This window comes from Arabidopsis thaliana, assembly GCF_000001735.4.
Source record: "Arabidopsis thaliana chromosome 1 sequence".
NCBI lineage: Eukaryota > Viridiplantae > Streptophyta > Magnoliopsida > Brassicales > Brassicaceae > Arabidopsis > Arabidopsis thaliana.
This window is the reverse complement of record NC_003070.9, coordinates 18,692,357-18,707,440: the sequence shown is the minus strand read 5'-3', so window position 1 is coordinate 18,707,440 and position 15,084 is coordinate 18,692,357. Positions and strand designations below refer to the sequence as shown.

The window sequence follows — 15,084 nt, the reverse complement described above, 5'->3', positions numbered from 1 at the left end:
CGAGTCATTAAAGTATGAATATTTCTCCTTCTCAATGTATCCTATCATCTCCTCTTTGATTGTTTTACTCTGAATTGTAATTTGGTAAGTGTTTTACAAATAAAACATGTTTTAAAAGTTCAATGATGCTTAATTTTTCCGGTTTAGAACCTGGTTCGGGTAATTTCATTGTAGTTGACTGTAACCAGGTTCTTCAAATTTATTCTGCTATTCCTAGTAATTTTTTTTTTGGTAAGATGCTATTCCTAGTAATTTTATTTCTTGATCAAATGCAATATTGCAATGTATCACAAGATTAGTTTTCAACATAACAAATACTTAAAAGTCCAAAAACCATAGAGATAAAAAAAATTGTAAATAAGTTGGATAATTTATTAGGTGTGCTTTTATTCATTTTTATTAAATAATATAATATTTTTATCGAACTATTTTAAGATATTCTCACGCTATTTGTACAAATCACCACCAACGGAATTAATTATACTAGATAGATAAATAGGAAGATGGAATGTTGGTTTTACAATAATAATATTTACTGTATAAAAAACAATATTCAATATCCTTTTTTGTCACCGAATATCTTTCTTATTACTAGTATGATAACAATTTTGAATTGTTTCCAAAAACTATATTAGAATACAATGTTCTTTTGTTAATAATATATTAAAATACAATGTATCAAAATGATTATGTTTTTTTCCTCTTTATGTCTATATGCATTACATTTGTCAACAAAAATTAATTGTTTCTTCTTTCAGATTTAGAATTAAAGAAAGAAGCAAACTAGCCGTTAGTTAAACGAAATTCAAAAGCTTCCAAGCGGCGCTTGTTTGCTCTCCAACGTTCACTAACAAATCCGCTTTAAATTTTCCCTTTTCTTTTTTATTCCATTTAAAGTCAAAGCGACGTCGTTTTCTCTCACTCATACGCCGTTTTATAACCAACCTCAGAGACTCTCATCGATCGATCTCTCTGTCTCTCGCATCGGAAGTACGAAGAAGGATCTTTGTTTTCTTCCTCTTCTCCTTCTTCTACTTTCGAACACTCGTGAATCTGATTCTACTCTAGTCTAATTGGGTGCTTTCGATTTCTGAATAAAAATTCGATTTTGGTCTGACGATTAAGAAAGCGAAAGTGATGGCCGCCGTAAATGGATATCAGGGAAATACTCCGGCAGATCCTCCGGCGTCTAATGGATCAAAACAACCTGCGGCTCCGACCAAGACTGTTGACAGCCAATCTGTTCTCAAAAGGTACTTTTCTTTTCCTCGATCTTGTCCCAACATTTCGATACCAATTCAAATGTAATCGCCTTAGTCTTTTGCCTCGTTTTTGGATATATCGTCGCTCCAATGTATCTTCTTTAAATCCATTTCATGGTTTGTTATTATTTGGCTATTACGCATATCCAGTTCTCGTGGTTAATGTACTGTTATGGATCCGTTAAATGAAGTGGGAGACTTCTCATATATGTTTGCATATAAACTGTTTGTTAGAATGTCTCTGAGAGAATTAAATCTTTAAGATGTTCTTTGTATTCATCTTGAATCAGATCTACATTTTATTGCTCAAAGTTTCGGTTTTTTAATCATGAGTTCAGTAAATCCCAGATTCCTAATCTAGGCTTTTCTTTGATTAAACGCAGACTGCAATCTGAATTGATGGGCTTGATGGTAAGTTATCATCTTTCTTCCTTTTTAGTGAACAAGTTTCTATAGTAAAGATTTGCTCATAGGGTTCTTGACTTGGTTGTTTTCAGATGGGCGGTGGTCCAGGAATATCGGCTTTCCCTGAGGAAGACAACATATTCTGCTGGAAAGGGACAATAACAGGAAGCAAAGATACTGTGTTTGAAGGAACTGAGTACAGACTCTCACTCTCTTTCTCCAATGACTATCCTTTCAAGCCTCCAAAGGTTAAGTTTGAGACATGTTGCTTCCACCCCAATGTTGATGTCTATGGCAATATCTGCTTAGACATTCTTCAGGTAAAAATATACCTTCCTCTTGTGTCTTTGTTCTACACTGAATCAGAGAAGACGTGCCAAAGTTAATCCGTTTACAACATTTTCATATTTGCAGGATAAGTGGTCATCTGCTTACGATGTGAGGACGATACTACTATCGATTCAGAGCCTCCTGGGAGGTATTCTATGGTGCATAACTTTTGATTTCTTGTTAGCCCTTTTTGTTGGTTAATCCAATATCTGATACATGTTTTCGTTGATCAGAACCGAACATCAGTTCACCATTGAACACTCAAGCAGCTCAGCTTTGGAGTAACCAAGAAGGTAAACAGACAGGGGATTTAACAGTCGTTATGAAATCAAACTTCTTTAGAGTACCACAGTTATGAGTTTCTTATGTCTCTTTTGTTTCTCCATACGCAGAGTACAGGAAGATGGTTGAGAAGCTTTACAAGCCTCCAAGTGCATGATTTCTGCAAGCTGTTCTGATTCATAAATCTCCAATGCCTCTGATGATTTCACATAAAACGATTTTTCAGAAGAAAACACTGTCATTCATTTGCTTTATTCTTTGTTTTTGAACATCAGAAGTTCTATCTGTAACGTTACCTTGAGTTCAAATAATGAGTAGTATTTCAGAGATTAATCAAAAGGAAAAGATACTTTATTATTATTCATCTTAAAATGGAAAAACACTCAGTATCAAAGTACAATCGCCAAATTTTTATTGTGGAAGTGAGAAACGACGATGAAGGAAAGCCTTGAAGCTTTGACAGATCTACCAAACTTAAGAAAGGCCACGAACTTTTCCAGTTTCAGTGTCAATATCAATCTCGTAGAAACAAGGTCTTGTAGGAAGTCCAGGCATTGTACTCATTGTACCAACCAGTGGATATATGAAACCAGCTCCAATGCTTCCTCTTACATCCCTAATTGGCAATACAAACCCTGAAGGTGCTCCTTTCTTTGATGCATCATGTGAGAATGAGTACTGTGTTTTCGACATGCATATGGGAAGATTCGAGAAGCCTTGTTGTGTGTACATCTCAATCTGTTTCTCTGCCTGTATTTTACATATCACAGGATAATAGATAAGTTACATAAACAGGTTTCTTTTGACAACAATGCAAAGAAATTGAAGAAGTCGGTCTAGGAATCAATCACCTGGTCTGAATATTCAACACCACTGGCTCCATATGACTTAGCTATTGCCTCAATTTTGTCTTTGATACCAATGTCCAATGGGTAGAGAAACCTGAGGGGCTGTGTAATGTTTTGACAAGCTTTTTCAACCGCGATACCAAGATCCACCTATAACATTTACAAGAACAATTCATCTATCAATAAGATGAGATTGCAAACAAAATTGCATATAATCACATAGTGTTGGTCTCGAATAGAGAAGATTACCGCTCCTTTACCACTATGAGCATGGTGGGAGCAGACCACAGCATCAAAAGCACCGGCATCCATTGAAAATTTCCTAACTGCATTTAGTTCTGCTTCGGTATCTGTTGCGAACATATTCACAGCAACAATTACATTCACACCGTAGGCCTTTGTGTTTGAGATGTGCTTTGCCAGATTCACACAGCCAGCTTCAACTAAGGAAACATTCTCGCTTACATAAGCACGATCAAGAGGTCTCCCGGCAACAACATCAGGCCCACCTCCATGCATTTTCAAAGCCCTAACAGTCGCCACAACAATTGCACACTGAGGCGTTAGCCCACTGTAACGGCACTTAATATTCATGAACTTCTCTGTTCCAATATCAGAACCAAAACCCGCTTCAGTTACCACAAATCCACCAGGTCCCACCAGCTTCAAAGCGATTTTATCAGCAACAATCGATGAATTTCCATGAGCTATATTTGCAAAAGGACCAGCATGCACTAGAACAGGGGTCCCTTCCAGTGTCTGCATGAGTGTCGGGTTAATAGCGTCTTTCATCAGAACAGTCAAGGCTCCTCCAACACCGAGATCATCTGCTGTTATCGGATCCCCTGCCTTGCTGTTACCAATCACCATTTTACCAAGCCTCTCTCTCATATCACCTAGTGAGGTTGTCAAAGCCAAAACAGCCATAATCTCACTAGCAACAGAAATGTCAAAACCAGTTTCTCTAGTCATCCCCTTTTCCTCAGGTCCCTGACCAATAGTAATCTTCCTCAAGAACCGATCATTAACATCCATCACTCTTCTCCAAGTGATAGAAGCAGGATCAATATCAAGCCTCGCAAACTTCTTTATCTCCTCGGGAGTAAGCTCCTCAGGACTGGTCTTGGATATCCCAAGCTTTGTCAATCTCCTGAACATAATGTCACTGAAACTACGCTTCCCTTCTTTATTCGGAGGGCACAGCCTATTAAAAAGAGCCTTGTCGGATTGAGACGTCTCATGGAAAATCCGAGTGTCGATTGCAGCAGCTAAGAGGTTGTTGGAAGCGGTAATCGCGTGAATATCTCCAGTGAGATGAAGATTGAACTCATCCATAGGAATCACCTGACTATACCCACCACCAGCTGCACCTCCTTTGATTCCAAAGGTGGGTCCTTGTGACGGTTGGCGAAGACAAGTAACAACCTAAGCAACAACACTTCACAAATCAATACAAAGAGAGAAGTTTGTCCAAAAGCAAGCATAAGGCATAAGCTAATAAATGAAAGCAAGAGAGAACCTTCTTATCGAGGTAAGCGCCTAAGGCTTGGCAAAGTCCAACAGTGGTAGTACTCTTGCCTTCTCCAAGAGGAGTAGGAGTAATCCCTCCAACAACAACATAGTATCCATCTTCTTGTCCTTGAAGCTCATCAAACGCAGACAACAAAACCTACAAGAACAAATCATCAGTTGATTAGCTCAGAACACTGAACCATTGGTTTAACCAGCTTCTGATGTTTTTGGTGAAACTAAAGTATCAATCTTGCCCACCGACAAAAAAGAAGTAACAGCAAATTAACAAGAAAAGAGAGCTACTTGGTAGGAAAATGGTAATATGAATCCAAAATCAATCGAAAGTTATAAACTTTGAGCTTACGTAACTGCCTACTCAAGCTCCAAAAACTCAATCATTAACAATCTCTTGAAAATTTATTTAAGTTTGATCGAAACCAATTCGAACATAATAGTATCTTATAACCAAAAACGGAGTTCTTTTGGATCCTTGTACCGACAACAACATAGAGACAGAGGAAGATTCAGATGAATAATTTAATTTTCAAAGGGAAATGAACAAAAGGGAAAAATGATGATTACCTTAGCTTTATACTTGCCATAGAGATCGTAGTGAAGAGGGTTGATATTAAGATCTTTGGCAATCTCAGAGATGTGTAAAGGCTCGACGGAATTAGCTATGTCGATATCGGCGGGAACTGGTGAAACAACCTCAAGCTTTCTTGTTGATGAACTCATCGCACTCTCTGTCGAAGTCTGATCTCGCGTTGGAGGATGAGAAGATGGATGAGGGACTCTGATGAATTGATGATGTTTTATAAAACTTTAAAGCACATCCTAATATATTACAGTAAGTAGCAAATACATGTTTAGATCATTATCCATATTAACCAATGAGAACGATGACGTTTTTGTTTTTTTCCCTCTTTTTCACCTCTTAATAAATATATTTTCAACACACATAATTATTGAAGGCCAGAAAATGACGGTTTCGCCCTCGATCTATAAGCGCAGCCACTATAGTTTAGTTTGGCCCACTGTTGTCGTCAATTTAAACTAGTACTATACTAGAAAAGAGAATGGAACTCGGATTTGTTAGGCTACCAATTTTCTTTAATCTTTACATAATACTTCTTAAGACTGTACTATTAAATTTGTTATTTTTAATAAAATACTGTTGTTTTTGAACTATTCCAATACAGTTTCTATAGATTTACAGGAAGCCACATTTCTTTTCATTTAAACCATCATTTTCATTGCACCAATACTATTTTATTATACAACGATGATAGTTTTTGTCAACATGTATAATGTATTGGGGTGAACGGATTCCGAGGTGTCTTGATAAATGGTGCCAATTTTTCCTCTCGACAGATATGGTGTATAGAGTTTTAGACTTAGAATTGAAGAGGCACGAGAGGGTCAACTATTGATGAATCAGTAACCTTGAAGCAATATATATTTTAAGCAATCTATATAAAAGCCCTATGGAATATGTCTAGGACTAAGCCTTCTTTGCGTATCTTACATAGTGAAATCGATGTCATATTAGTCCATTAACATAAAATGGGCTTACAGCTTTAGCATTTTCTGACCCAAAATGAGGCAAAGAAACGACGTCATTTAATATAAAGTTATCCATCCATTTCCTAAAGAAGATAAAATGGATGCAACCAAAGAGAATCAGAATTTTGATTTAGGATGGGTTTGACATTCTTATTGTGTGATAGATAACGTAGTTTAAAAGCAATACAAATGTAGTAGATCAAGTTGAAACAGAAAAGAAAGAAGAACATAAAGAGAAGAAAATCCCAAATAACAATGATATGATGATGCTGCTGAGAATAATAAACAGAAAAGGGCTATTCCAAAGGAGGAGCTCGATGCTATCAATGATGCTGAAACCTTTTTTGCAGAAATCTTTTTCCGGGAAAGTGTGTCAAACACAAATTTAGGGAAAGTGGTAGGTTTAGTGAAAAGTGATATTGAGAAGAAGAAGAGAAGCAGCATGCAAGAGACAAGTTTAATGAAAGTGATAGATACCAAAACTTGTATGAGTTTGGTTGTATGAATACTTGTATTTGTATTGAAAGATATTGTCTTGCAAAAATTTGATTTTTTTTTTCTTGAGAACCTACCATTGGAGGACATTTTTGTTAAGATAGTTTCTTTGAACCTACCATTGTGGTTTGGGACCCATTCTAGAAGAAAACCATATGGATCCAACCGATAAATCGTCATGACAAGATATTCGAGGTCTATGCTCTCGGTTACAATAACAAGGACTTGTGCCATAACTACAAAATCTTGAGGTTTATAGATATATGCTTGGAAGTCTATGATTTTAGCTCTAATTTATGGAGGAGTTTCTTGATGTCGTCTCTCCCGAAGACGACTTAGTATCCACTGGCAAGTCGTTGAAGGGAAATGGTTACTCATTGCTCAGTTTTGTTTTTTTCAACAGAGAGGTTTCAACTACTATGTGTGCCCTTTCATCAAGAAGCTGCAGAAGTAAATGATATTAAGGCTCTCTCAGTTGTTAGAGAAGAACATCTCTCCTTATTATATCAGAGTGCAAAGAAACTAAAGATGGATATAAGGGTGACCAATGAGATTGAGACAGTGGATTTAAAACCCCATGGTTGTTTGTTTTCGAGTTCCCTAAGTTTCCACATTGACGAAGAGAAGAAAGTTGCTGTTTGCGGTGAGAAAGTCATATACAACAAGATATACATTGTTGGAGAAGATAAATACACAAGGTATATCGATCTTCTGGTTTCGGTAGCTTTGATGGTCGGTTAAGTGTGTTTACGTATGTTCAAAGATTGATTTAAATCCAACAATATGTAATATCCTGTTGGACATTGATCATTTTGTATATATTATCATCTTAAATGTTTTATTCACATCTTCTGGATCTAATAAAAAAAAACATAACAAGATTTAATTTGACTAGTCCAGAGAGACAAGCAAAGTACCTTTAAAAATAATGAGAAAGTCTCATAGTCAATTAGTCATAGATTCCTTGTAAAGAGGTAGAGATTTGCATGATTCAGCGTCAAGCCGTCAATCATAATATTACTATACCGATCGAGCTCCTTCTTTTAACGTTGATTTATTATATTAACTAGGTGAACTTCCTTGCATTGTATTATGCATATCTATGAGATTTTTTCGGTGTTTAAGAAAGTGATAAGCGCGGTCGGTGACCCTTCGCCATAACGTTTAAAACATTTAGTCGTAGTCTGAACGATTTAAATCGTTTTAGAATAATTTATATATTTATATTACTATATGAAACTATATTTAAATTTCATATAGTAATATAAAAATAAATTTCATAAAGTATTAGTTTTTTTTCAATTATTTGTTACTTGACTTGTACTTGCAAGTATCTAAATTATACTACTTGTTAGAGCATCCCCATTGAGGAGTCCTAATTAAGGACTCCTTACAATTTTTTAATAGTAAATTTTGAGTAAATGAGAGTTTAGAGTTTTTGGTTGAAACTTTATAATTTTTACTGTCCAATAGTGGAATTCTTAAGTGAAATCCTTAAGTGAGAAATTTTTATTAGTTTGTGAAAAAGAGTATTTATTGGGTAAAATGAAGAGTGTGTATTAGGTTAAAGAAGAGTGTTTATTTGGTGAAAGAAGAATGTTTATTGGGTTTGTTGTAGAGAACAAGAAGAATGGATACTTAAAACAATAAGAGTGGATAAAAGAAGAGTGTTTTGGTATGCATACACAGAGACTTCAAAATTTAGAACAATGAAAACAAAATTATTGTTTAGCATACAAGTGAGGTCATAGAATACACAATAAGAACTAGTGTTCGGAATATTATTTGTGGTGTACAAGCATTCAAACCAAAGTACAAACTTATGGTGACTTAAAACATGTGGTCTCTTTTTAATACTAGTAATGTCAGCACTGGAGTGATTTAGAGAAGGTGGAACTTCTTACGAACACTATTGAAACACAACACACTCACACTGAAGACTGAACATTCACAAATAAGAAAACATAGAATACTTAAACTAAAGATTAAGACAACAGACATACAAGTCATATTGAACTTAAAGTAAAGACAACAGACATACAAGTTATCTCAGCTAAAACCACTTAGAGATACACGAGAGAGAGAAAGAAAAAAGTAGTTTGGGAATGGGCAAAGAAAAAAAATACGGGAAAAGAAAGAAAACTTGTTTTATTGTCATCCAATATACCCAAAAATACCTTAAACAAGGTTCGCACCTTGGTTTATTTCACTATTCTGATTTAATTTTTTGCTTTTATTCATAAGGATTTTCTTTAAAAACTTGCAAAGTCCCTGCAATGGACATGCTCTTACTTGTCTTGTTAACAACGCGTACCAAATAGCTAGTATAGGACGAGTAATAGTACTTGTGCCCAGCCCTACTAATTCATAATCCAAAAAAGGGGACATAGGTTGAGGAAGGAGAGAGACTGAGAAAGCCAGAGCCTCACTCATGCAAGAAAAGACTAATCAAACTCTCTAGCTTATAAGCAAACTACATTATAATATCTTGATAGAGGAAAACGATCCATTGGTCAATAGACTGAAATAACTTCTTCCACCTTGTCGATTTATTGCATTCAGTCCCAACCTTCTAAAGAGATGTTACTAATCCATGCCAGGAAATGCTTTCTCTCCTCTAACTCTCACCAAATAAAAGATTATACCCTGTGTCATCTTTAGGCTGACCTTCTTAACCGTATTTTTGGGTTAGGAAGGCCCCGATACCATGAGTTGGTGGAAAGATTAACGAGCAAGAGCCTCGTTTTGTTAGCTCCCTAGTGACCAAATCGGCTACTCTACGGTCTCCGATGATCAAGCACAACTGTAATTCCCTTATGCAAACAAATTTAACGGCTCGGAAATCCTGAGAACTTGAAATGAAAAGTAAATAATTTATTTGAACACCATTTTTTGGAAAGATGCTAGTAGGCTAGTACTACAAAGCAAAGATAGAAAAGAAAAGATTTGCTTCTTTCTTTAAATCAGATAAACAATGATTTTCTTTTGTTGTTTTAGGCACACTAAAAAGCAACAAAAAGAAGAAGGAAGAAAAGAGAACAGAAATTGACATTCCATTTATCATCATCACCTTTACATAGTGACAGTGTAAATCATTTTCTTAAAAACCCAGTACCTATTTTCCAGTACACATCATACGAATAGAAGAAACAAAGAATACATAAAACCTTCCTAAGCATTTACACAAAAGCTATATAGAATAATAATAATTATAATTAACAACAAACAAATATTGAATAATCTATATACACACACAAGGACGAACATAACCAATTATATCACCATTTAATACGAACGACGACGATGATGATTCATGACTGTAAAGAGGCAACGAGGAGAGCAGAGCCAATGCTAGAACCATCTTCCATGGCTTTAACCACCACGTATTGACTCACTTCTTCTCCTAGTATCTCTACGAGAGCTTCTTCCATGTATTCCCTAAACATGGTGTAATTCATGTACAAACCTCCTTCTACCGCAACAACTGTTCTTTTCTGCATTTGGATTTCACTTCTGCTTCTCCCGCTCGTGATTCCCCCGCTTCCATCTCGGCCTATCTTCTTCAAGATTCCTGCTATTCCTGCTGCTGCAAGCCTCCCTGCTCTTCGTGTAACCACATCGCATATTTTCACCACTAGTTTTCTCACCTTCAGTGGTACATCTGATACCTGTATCGTGCAGCATTCGTTACAAGTTTCATAACATTTTCAACCTTTAAGTTCAATAATAGTGGGCTTTTAAACTTACCCCTATGTCTTTCAAGATTCTTGCTACTTCTTGTAACTCAGGTGTGTCATCTTCATGTATGGCTGAGACTGAATTTGTTCTGAGAGGTTGAAGTAGAAACAGTTGTTGTTTTGATAACAAAATAAATACACAATGCTAACTAGATAGTTGATACAAAAGATAAAAGAGTGTCCATGTTCAGTAAGAAGTTGATGCAGAAAATACATGATGTCAGACCAAGCATCCAATAAGAAAATAATCAAATTTCTAGCAAGAGATAAAAAGAGGATAAGCACCTTAGAACGTAAGGCTCAGATAACACGGGCGAGATGGGTCCAAAGATATCAGAATCTTCTGACATGCGGAGAATTACTCTACGAACAATGTCACCCAGATACATTCCTGATATCATCTTCTCAAATCCCTATGTAAGAAACCCCAAATGATGTTGATGTTAATTGGTTAAAAACTAATAACGCAATACCAAATCGGAAAAACAGGGAAGTATGGCAAAGATTACCATATCATTTGCATTTGAACTCTCTGCATCCAAGTCAATGTCATACGAAGTTCTAGGCAAATGAGAGGACCAAAAATTTCCCCACTCCATATTTACCACCTGAAACATAAGAGGGAATCAATCTTAAACATGTTTCTTTTGGGTCTAAAGCTGGTTTCTAAAAATAGACCATGCAATGATTCTTAGTACCATGCTTCCAGAAGTTGTAAGCAGACCCTGACACTTGATTATGGCATCGGTTCTTTCCAAGTAACATGCATTACTACCTGTTCCAAATACAACCGCAACAACCGTATCTGGATCGTGATAATATCCAAGCGACAAGGCTCCAACAGTATCATTCACCTGCTCATAGAGAAAACTGAAACATTTCATGATATTTTCATAAAGAAAAAGGTAAGGAAAACAAAAAGAAAGATTGAAATTTTTTGGTGGTAGTGCCAGAATTTTGCCAAGGAAATGATGCTGTTGCAGAGTGACAAAGCACTTACAAGAGCCGCAACATGCATATCTAGGCCTCTTCTGTTCAGAGCTCCTTGTAGACATTCAGCTATATCTTGCCCAACCTAAAATAATAAGGATTTGCTTGTTATACGATTAAATAACTTGAAATTTGAATATGTTTGACTCACACCAAACAGGAAAACACCAAGAGATGGATTCCATTTTCACAAAATTACAACTCAAGTAATAATTTAAAGCTCAAGGGCATCAACTCCTGTCAACCGAAGAGTGCGTCAGGATATCAAGTTAATAGATTTGGAAGGATATTTCAAAGACAAGTCACAGTTTGCAGAGAATATAAGAAGCAATGTAAGCATCCCTGTACTAACCATTTCACTAATCTCAAAACCTTTGGTCCATTTAATTAGAACTCCTGAAGAAATAGAAGTATGCTTGACAGGGAATGAGAACGTAAATGCAAGTTCCCTTCTAACACCTTGTGAATCGGACCCGTTTTCCTCCTTTTCAATAAACCTTTCCAAGGAAAAGGCGAGAAAGTTGAAAAGAACCTGCAACCATGTAAAAAAAAAAAGAACAACACAGACTCAATTAAGCAGCTTGCATATTACATAACAAGCAAAGACTGGTACGAAATAAACAGCAAAATAGTCACCTCGCTGGTGCTATTCATCAAATGTGAAGGTATTGGGTGTCGTTCAACATCTTGAACATCTAGATAAGACCTTTGATCACCCAGAAGAACCCTTAAAATCCTAAAATAAGTGCCTCCAAGGTGAAGTGCATAATAAGTACCTTTCTCCCTCCTGAAATAAAAGCAAGTCAGTCAGTGCAATCCAACACATAACAGCAATGATTGGATGTAAACATTTGAACAAACAGACTTGTTGTGACAATGATGAGTCTACACGAAAGTTAAAACCTGCAAATATTATGAAAAATACATCTCCTCAAATAAAGAGAGAGAATCCAATGGCTACAATATGAAGAAACCAGTGCATATTCATTGAGCAGTAGCAATCTAGTGGATAGGAACAAGATACCAAAGTAAAGGTAAGAGATAACAGCAATGATTGGATGTAAACATTTGAACAAACAGACTTGTTGTGACAATGATGAGTCTACACGAAAGTTAAAACCTGCAAATATTATGAAAAATACATCTCCTCAAATAAAGAGAGAGAATCCAATGGCTACAATATGAAGAAACCAGTGCATATTCATTGAGCAGTAGCAATCTAGTGGATAGGAACAAGATACCAAAGTAAAGGTAAGAGATAAGAGAGAAAAAAAAAAGAAGGAGAAGTCCTTAAAGCTTTAACCGGATATGTAAGTTTCACATAAACAAAAAGAGAGAAAGAACAGAATCAAAGGATCTGTCCCTGCAAAATGGTACCCACTGACACTTCTTTAATTCCCTGGCTCCAACTAAAGCTCAAAGTCACAGCCACTACGACCAGGATAGAGCTCGTTACTCGCATTTTAGAGCTAAAGATTGTAATTCATGAATCAAGCAACGAAACGATACTTGATGGTTACAAAGAGTAAAAATAAGGACTTTGGATCATGCAATGTAGAGAAACATAAAGAACCTGAGATCACTAAATCTTGTTAAATCAAAAAGCAAACAAAATAAAGGACTCATCTTTCACACATTACTCAATCAATGTTCACTAATCTAAGAAGAATAAAAAAAAACAGAAATCCCTACTGGGGAAAGAAATCATTACCCAGTGGGCAAATCATCGACGAAAGTGAGGAGCATTTTAAGCTTAGAGCCACCTTCAGAAGCCAAACCAGCGTGCATCTCCACGGCCATAGCATCAACCACTTGCCTCAACCTCCCAACCGGAGTATCACAATCATCCTCCAACTCTTTCAAAATCTCAACAACAGTCCTCCATTTCCTCCGACTCTTCATCCTCCTCCCAACCATCACCGCGGCAACAGAACAAGCCGCAACAACAGCAACCGCCGCAAACGCAACCGCCACTTTCCCCATCCCAAAACAGAACCAAAAAGACAAATACACAATATCTCTCTCTCTGGCGCTTTTTACTTACTCCAATAAAGAGTTCACGAACAGCGAACACCGCCGATTAGAAAACCCTATACGAATCTGTTTCACCATCTTCATCATCATCAACTACTACTACTTTTTTTTCCGCCGCCTTTTTTTTTGCTCAGCTGTCACTGCTCTACCTGTAAACTAACTGCTTCGATTCGTTTGGTGTTTTCCAGTCAATAATCACCGGCGAGGGTTAAAAAACGATTCAAACTCTCGAGTTTCTTACCGGCGGTCAAGTGACGATTAAATAAGAAAGAGAGAGAGGAAGAGATTTATGGATTTCGGCAGAGACAAAAGCGGAAGGAGAGAGAAGGGGCTGGAAAGCGAACCAGTGTATATATATACTACTATATATATAAGTGTGTATATATGTAATTACAATATTACCCTCTCGTCTTTTTTAGATGTCGACGGTTTCGTTTTTTTGTTTTTTTTTTCCTTTTCTCCCTCGTTAATTTTCAGTTTATTAAATTGTTTTCGATATTGAAATTATCTTTTGATTACTCAAATTTTAGAACATATTCTTTATATTATTTTGACAAAAGAATTGGCTCAAAAAATAATTATGAAAGAAAAATATTTTTACCACCCATTCAGCTAATTTTTGGTTAATTTATTTATTTTAAAATTAATAATAAGAAAACAGAAGAGATTTTTTTTTCATTTTTTCTGATCAAAATACACAAAATAATTTGTTTGGTTGTTAATTTTTTTGTTGTCATAATGTTAGGCCTGGGATTTCGGCATTAACCGTTTAAACCGAACCGGACAAACCGAGGATTTCGGTTTTCGGTTCCGAACCGATTTACTGTTATAACCCGATCGGTGGAATTTTAAATTGATTTCGGTTTTCGGATTTTTCGGTTCGGTTCATCAAAACCGATCGGTTTATTCGGTTAAAAGGGGATACCTTATAAAAAATAGAAACCCTAGATCTACCACTTCATATTTTTTGTTTCCTCCTCACGAACCTTTCTTTGTCCTCTTCTCTAACCTTTTTTATAGTTTTTATCTTCTTCAATCTTCTTCTTCTTCATTCTTCTTCCTTCTTCTCCTTGTGTTCCTTCTTCTTCTCCACCATTTTCTTTCGTAGGATACCTTCTATCAAGCCGCCACGACATTAATTCTCTCCGGCATCGACTTTAGCGGCAGCAATTTATTTCATGGATTTCTACATTTCTTCTCGACACCGCGTCGCACAGATCCATCTTCTCTGTTACGTTGTTGTTCTTCTTTACACATCTTCTCTGTTACGTTGTTGTTCTTCTTCACACATCACCGTTGTTTTCCTTCACTTCACAGATCCATCTTCACTTTACTCCATCCGTATTACCGTCACCTTAAAAAAGTGAACACCGAAAACCTAGATCTGGGTGGTGGACTTGAGTTGATCTCAGGGGAAAAAAACATTTGGGCTTTTAAAATCTAAAAACATATTTAGGATTTGAATAACTTAAGCCCATTATGCACAAAAGTTAAGCCCAGAATGCATAAATTGACCCACAACGATTTGGTTAACCGATTAAAACCGAGAAAAAAAATATTCGGTGCAATTTCGGTGAATAATAAATCTTATTAACCGAACCGAAAAACCCGAGTACCGAACCG

The 15,084-nt window shown here is 36.3% G+C and overlaps 4 protein-coding genes across 6 annotated transcripts; 2 read left to right on the top strand and 2 right to left on the bottom strand.

The window, feature by feature from the left end:
• Positions 1-783: 783 nt before the first annotated feature.
• On the top strand, positions 784-2,636 carry UBC20 (ubiquitin-conjugating enzyme 20). Its single transcript, NM_103932.4, has 6 exons — positions 784-1,253; positions 1,646-1,673; positions 1,760-1,987; positions 2,082-2,145; positions 2,231-2,290; positions 2,390-2,636. Exons 1-6 carry the CDS (start codon positions 1,138-1,140, stop codon positions 2,434-2,436), a joined length of 543 nt encoding a protein of 180 aa, NP_564572.1. The 5' UTR covers positions 784-1,137; the 3' UTR covers positions 2,437-2,636.
• Positions 2,503-5,559, bottom strand: THFS (10-formyltetrahydrofolate synthetase). Its single transcript, NM_103931.4, has 5 exons — positions 5,222-5,559; positions 4,647-4,796; positions 3,377-4,552; positions 3,131-3,277; positions 2,503-3,029 (listed from the first exon to the last, which is right to left on the bottom strand). The coding sequence occupies exons 1-5, from the start codon at positions 5,375-5,377 to the stop codon at positions 2,754-2,756; spliced, it is 1,905 nt and encodes a 634-aa protein (NP_564571.1). The 5' UTR covers positions 5,378-5,559; the 3' UTR covers positions 2,503-2,753.
• Positions 5,560-6,996: 1,437 nt separating this feature from the next.
• Positions 6,997-7,441, top strand: AT1G50470 (F-box associated ubiquitination effector family protein; the record flags this gene model as incomplete). The annotated part of the gene is made up of 2 exons (NM_103930.1): positions 6,997-7,069; positions 7,149-7,441. 2 exons carry the CDS (start codon positions 6,997-6,999, stop codon positions 7,439-7,441), a joined length of 366 nt encoding a protein of 121 aa, NP_175464.1.
• A 2,290-nt stretch (positions 7,442-9,731) lies between these two features.
• Positions 9,732-13,797, bottom strand: HKL1 (hexokinase-like 1). Of its 3 annotated transcripts, none has more exons than NM_001333439.1 (9): positions 12,452-12,667; positions 12,064-12,214; positions 11,780-11,959; positions 11,438-11,512; positions 11,136-11,291; positions 10,947-11,045; positions 10,723-10,850; positions 10,448-10,526; positions 9,732-10,368 (listed from the first exon to the last, which is right to left on the bottom strand). In NM_001333439.1, the coding sequence occupies exons 1-9, from the start codon at positions 12,493-12,495 to the stop codon at positions 10,012-10,014; spliced, it is 1,269 nt and encodes a 422-aa protein (NP_001322008.1). In that variant the 5' UTR covers positions 12,496-12,667; the 3' UTR covers positions 9,732-10,011. The 3 variants fall into 3 exon arrangements, with proteins under 3 accessions (NP_001322008.1, NP_175463.1, NP_001322009.1); NM_103929.4 differs by lacking the exon at positions 12,452-12,667 and adding an exon at positions 13,139-13,797 and having other exon boundaries at positions 9,735-10,368; NM_001333438.1 differs by lacking the exon at positions 12,452-12,667 and adding an exon at positions 13,139-13,797 and having other exon boundaries at positions 9,735-10,368; positions 10,448-10,850.
• Between the last annotated feature and the right edge of the window lie 1,287 nt (positions 13,798-15,084).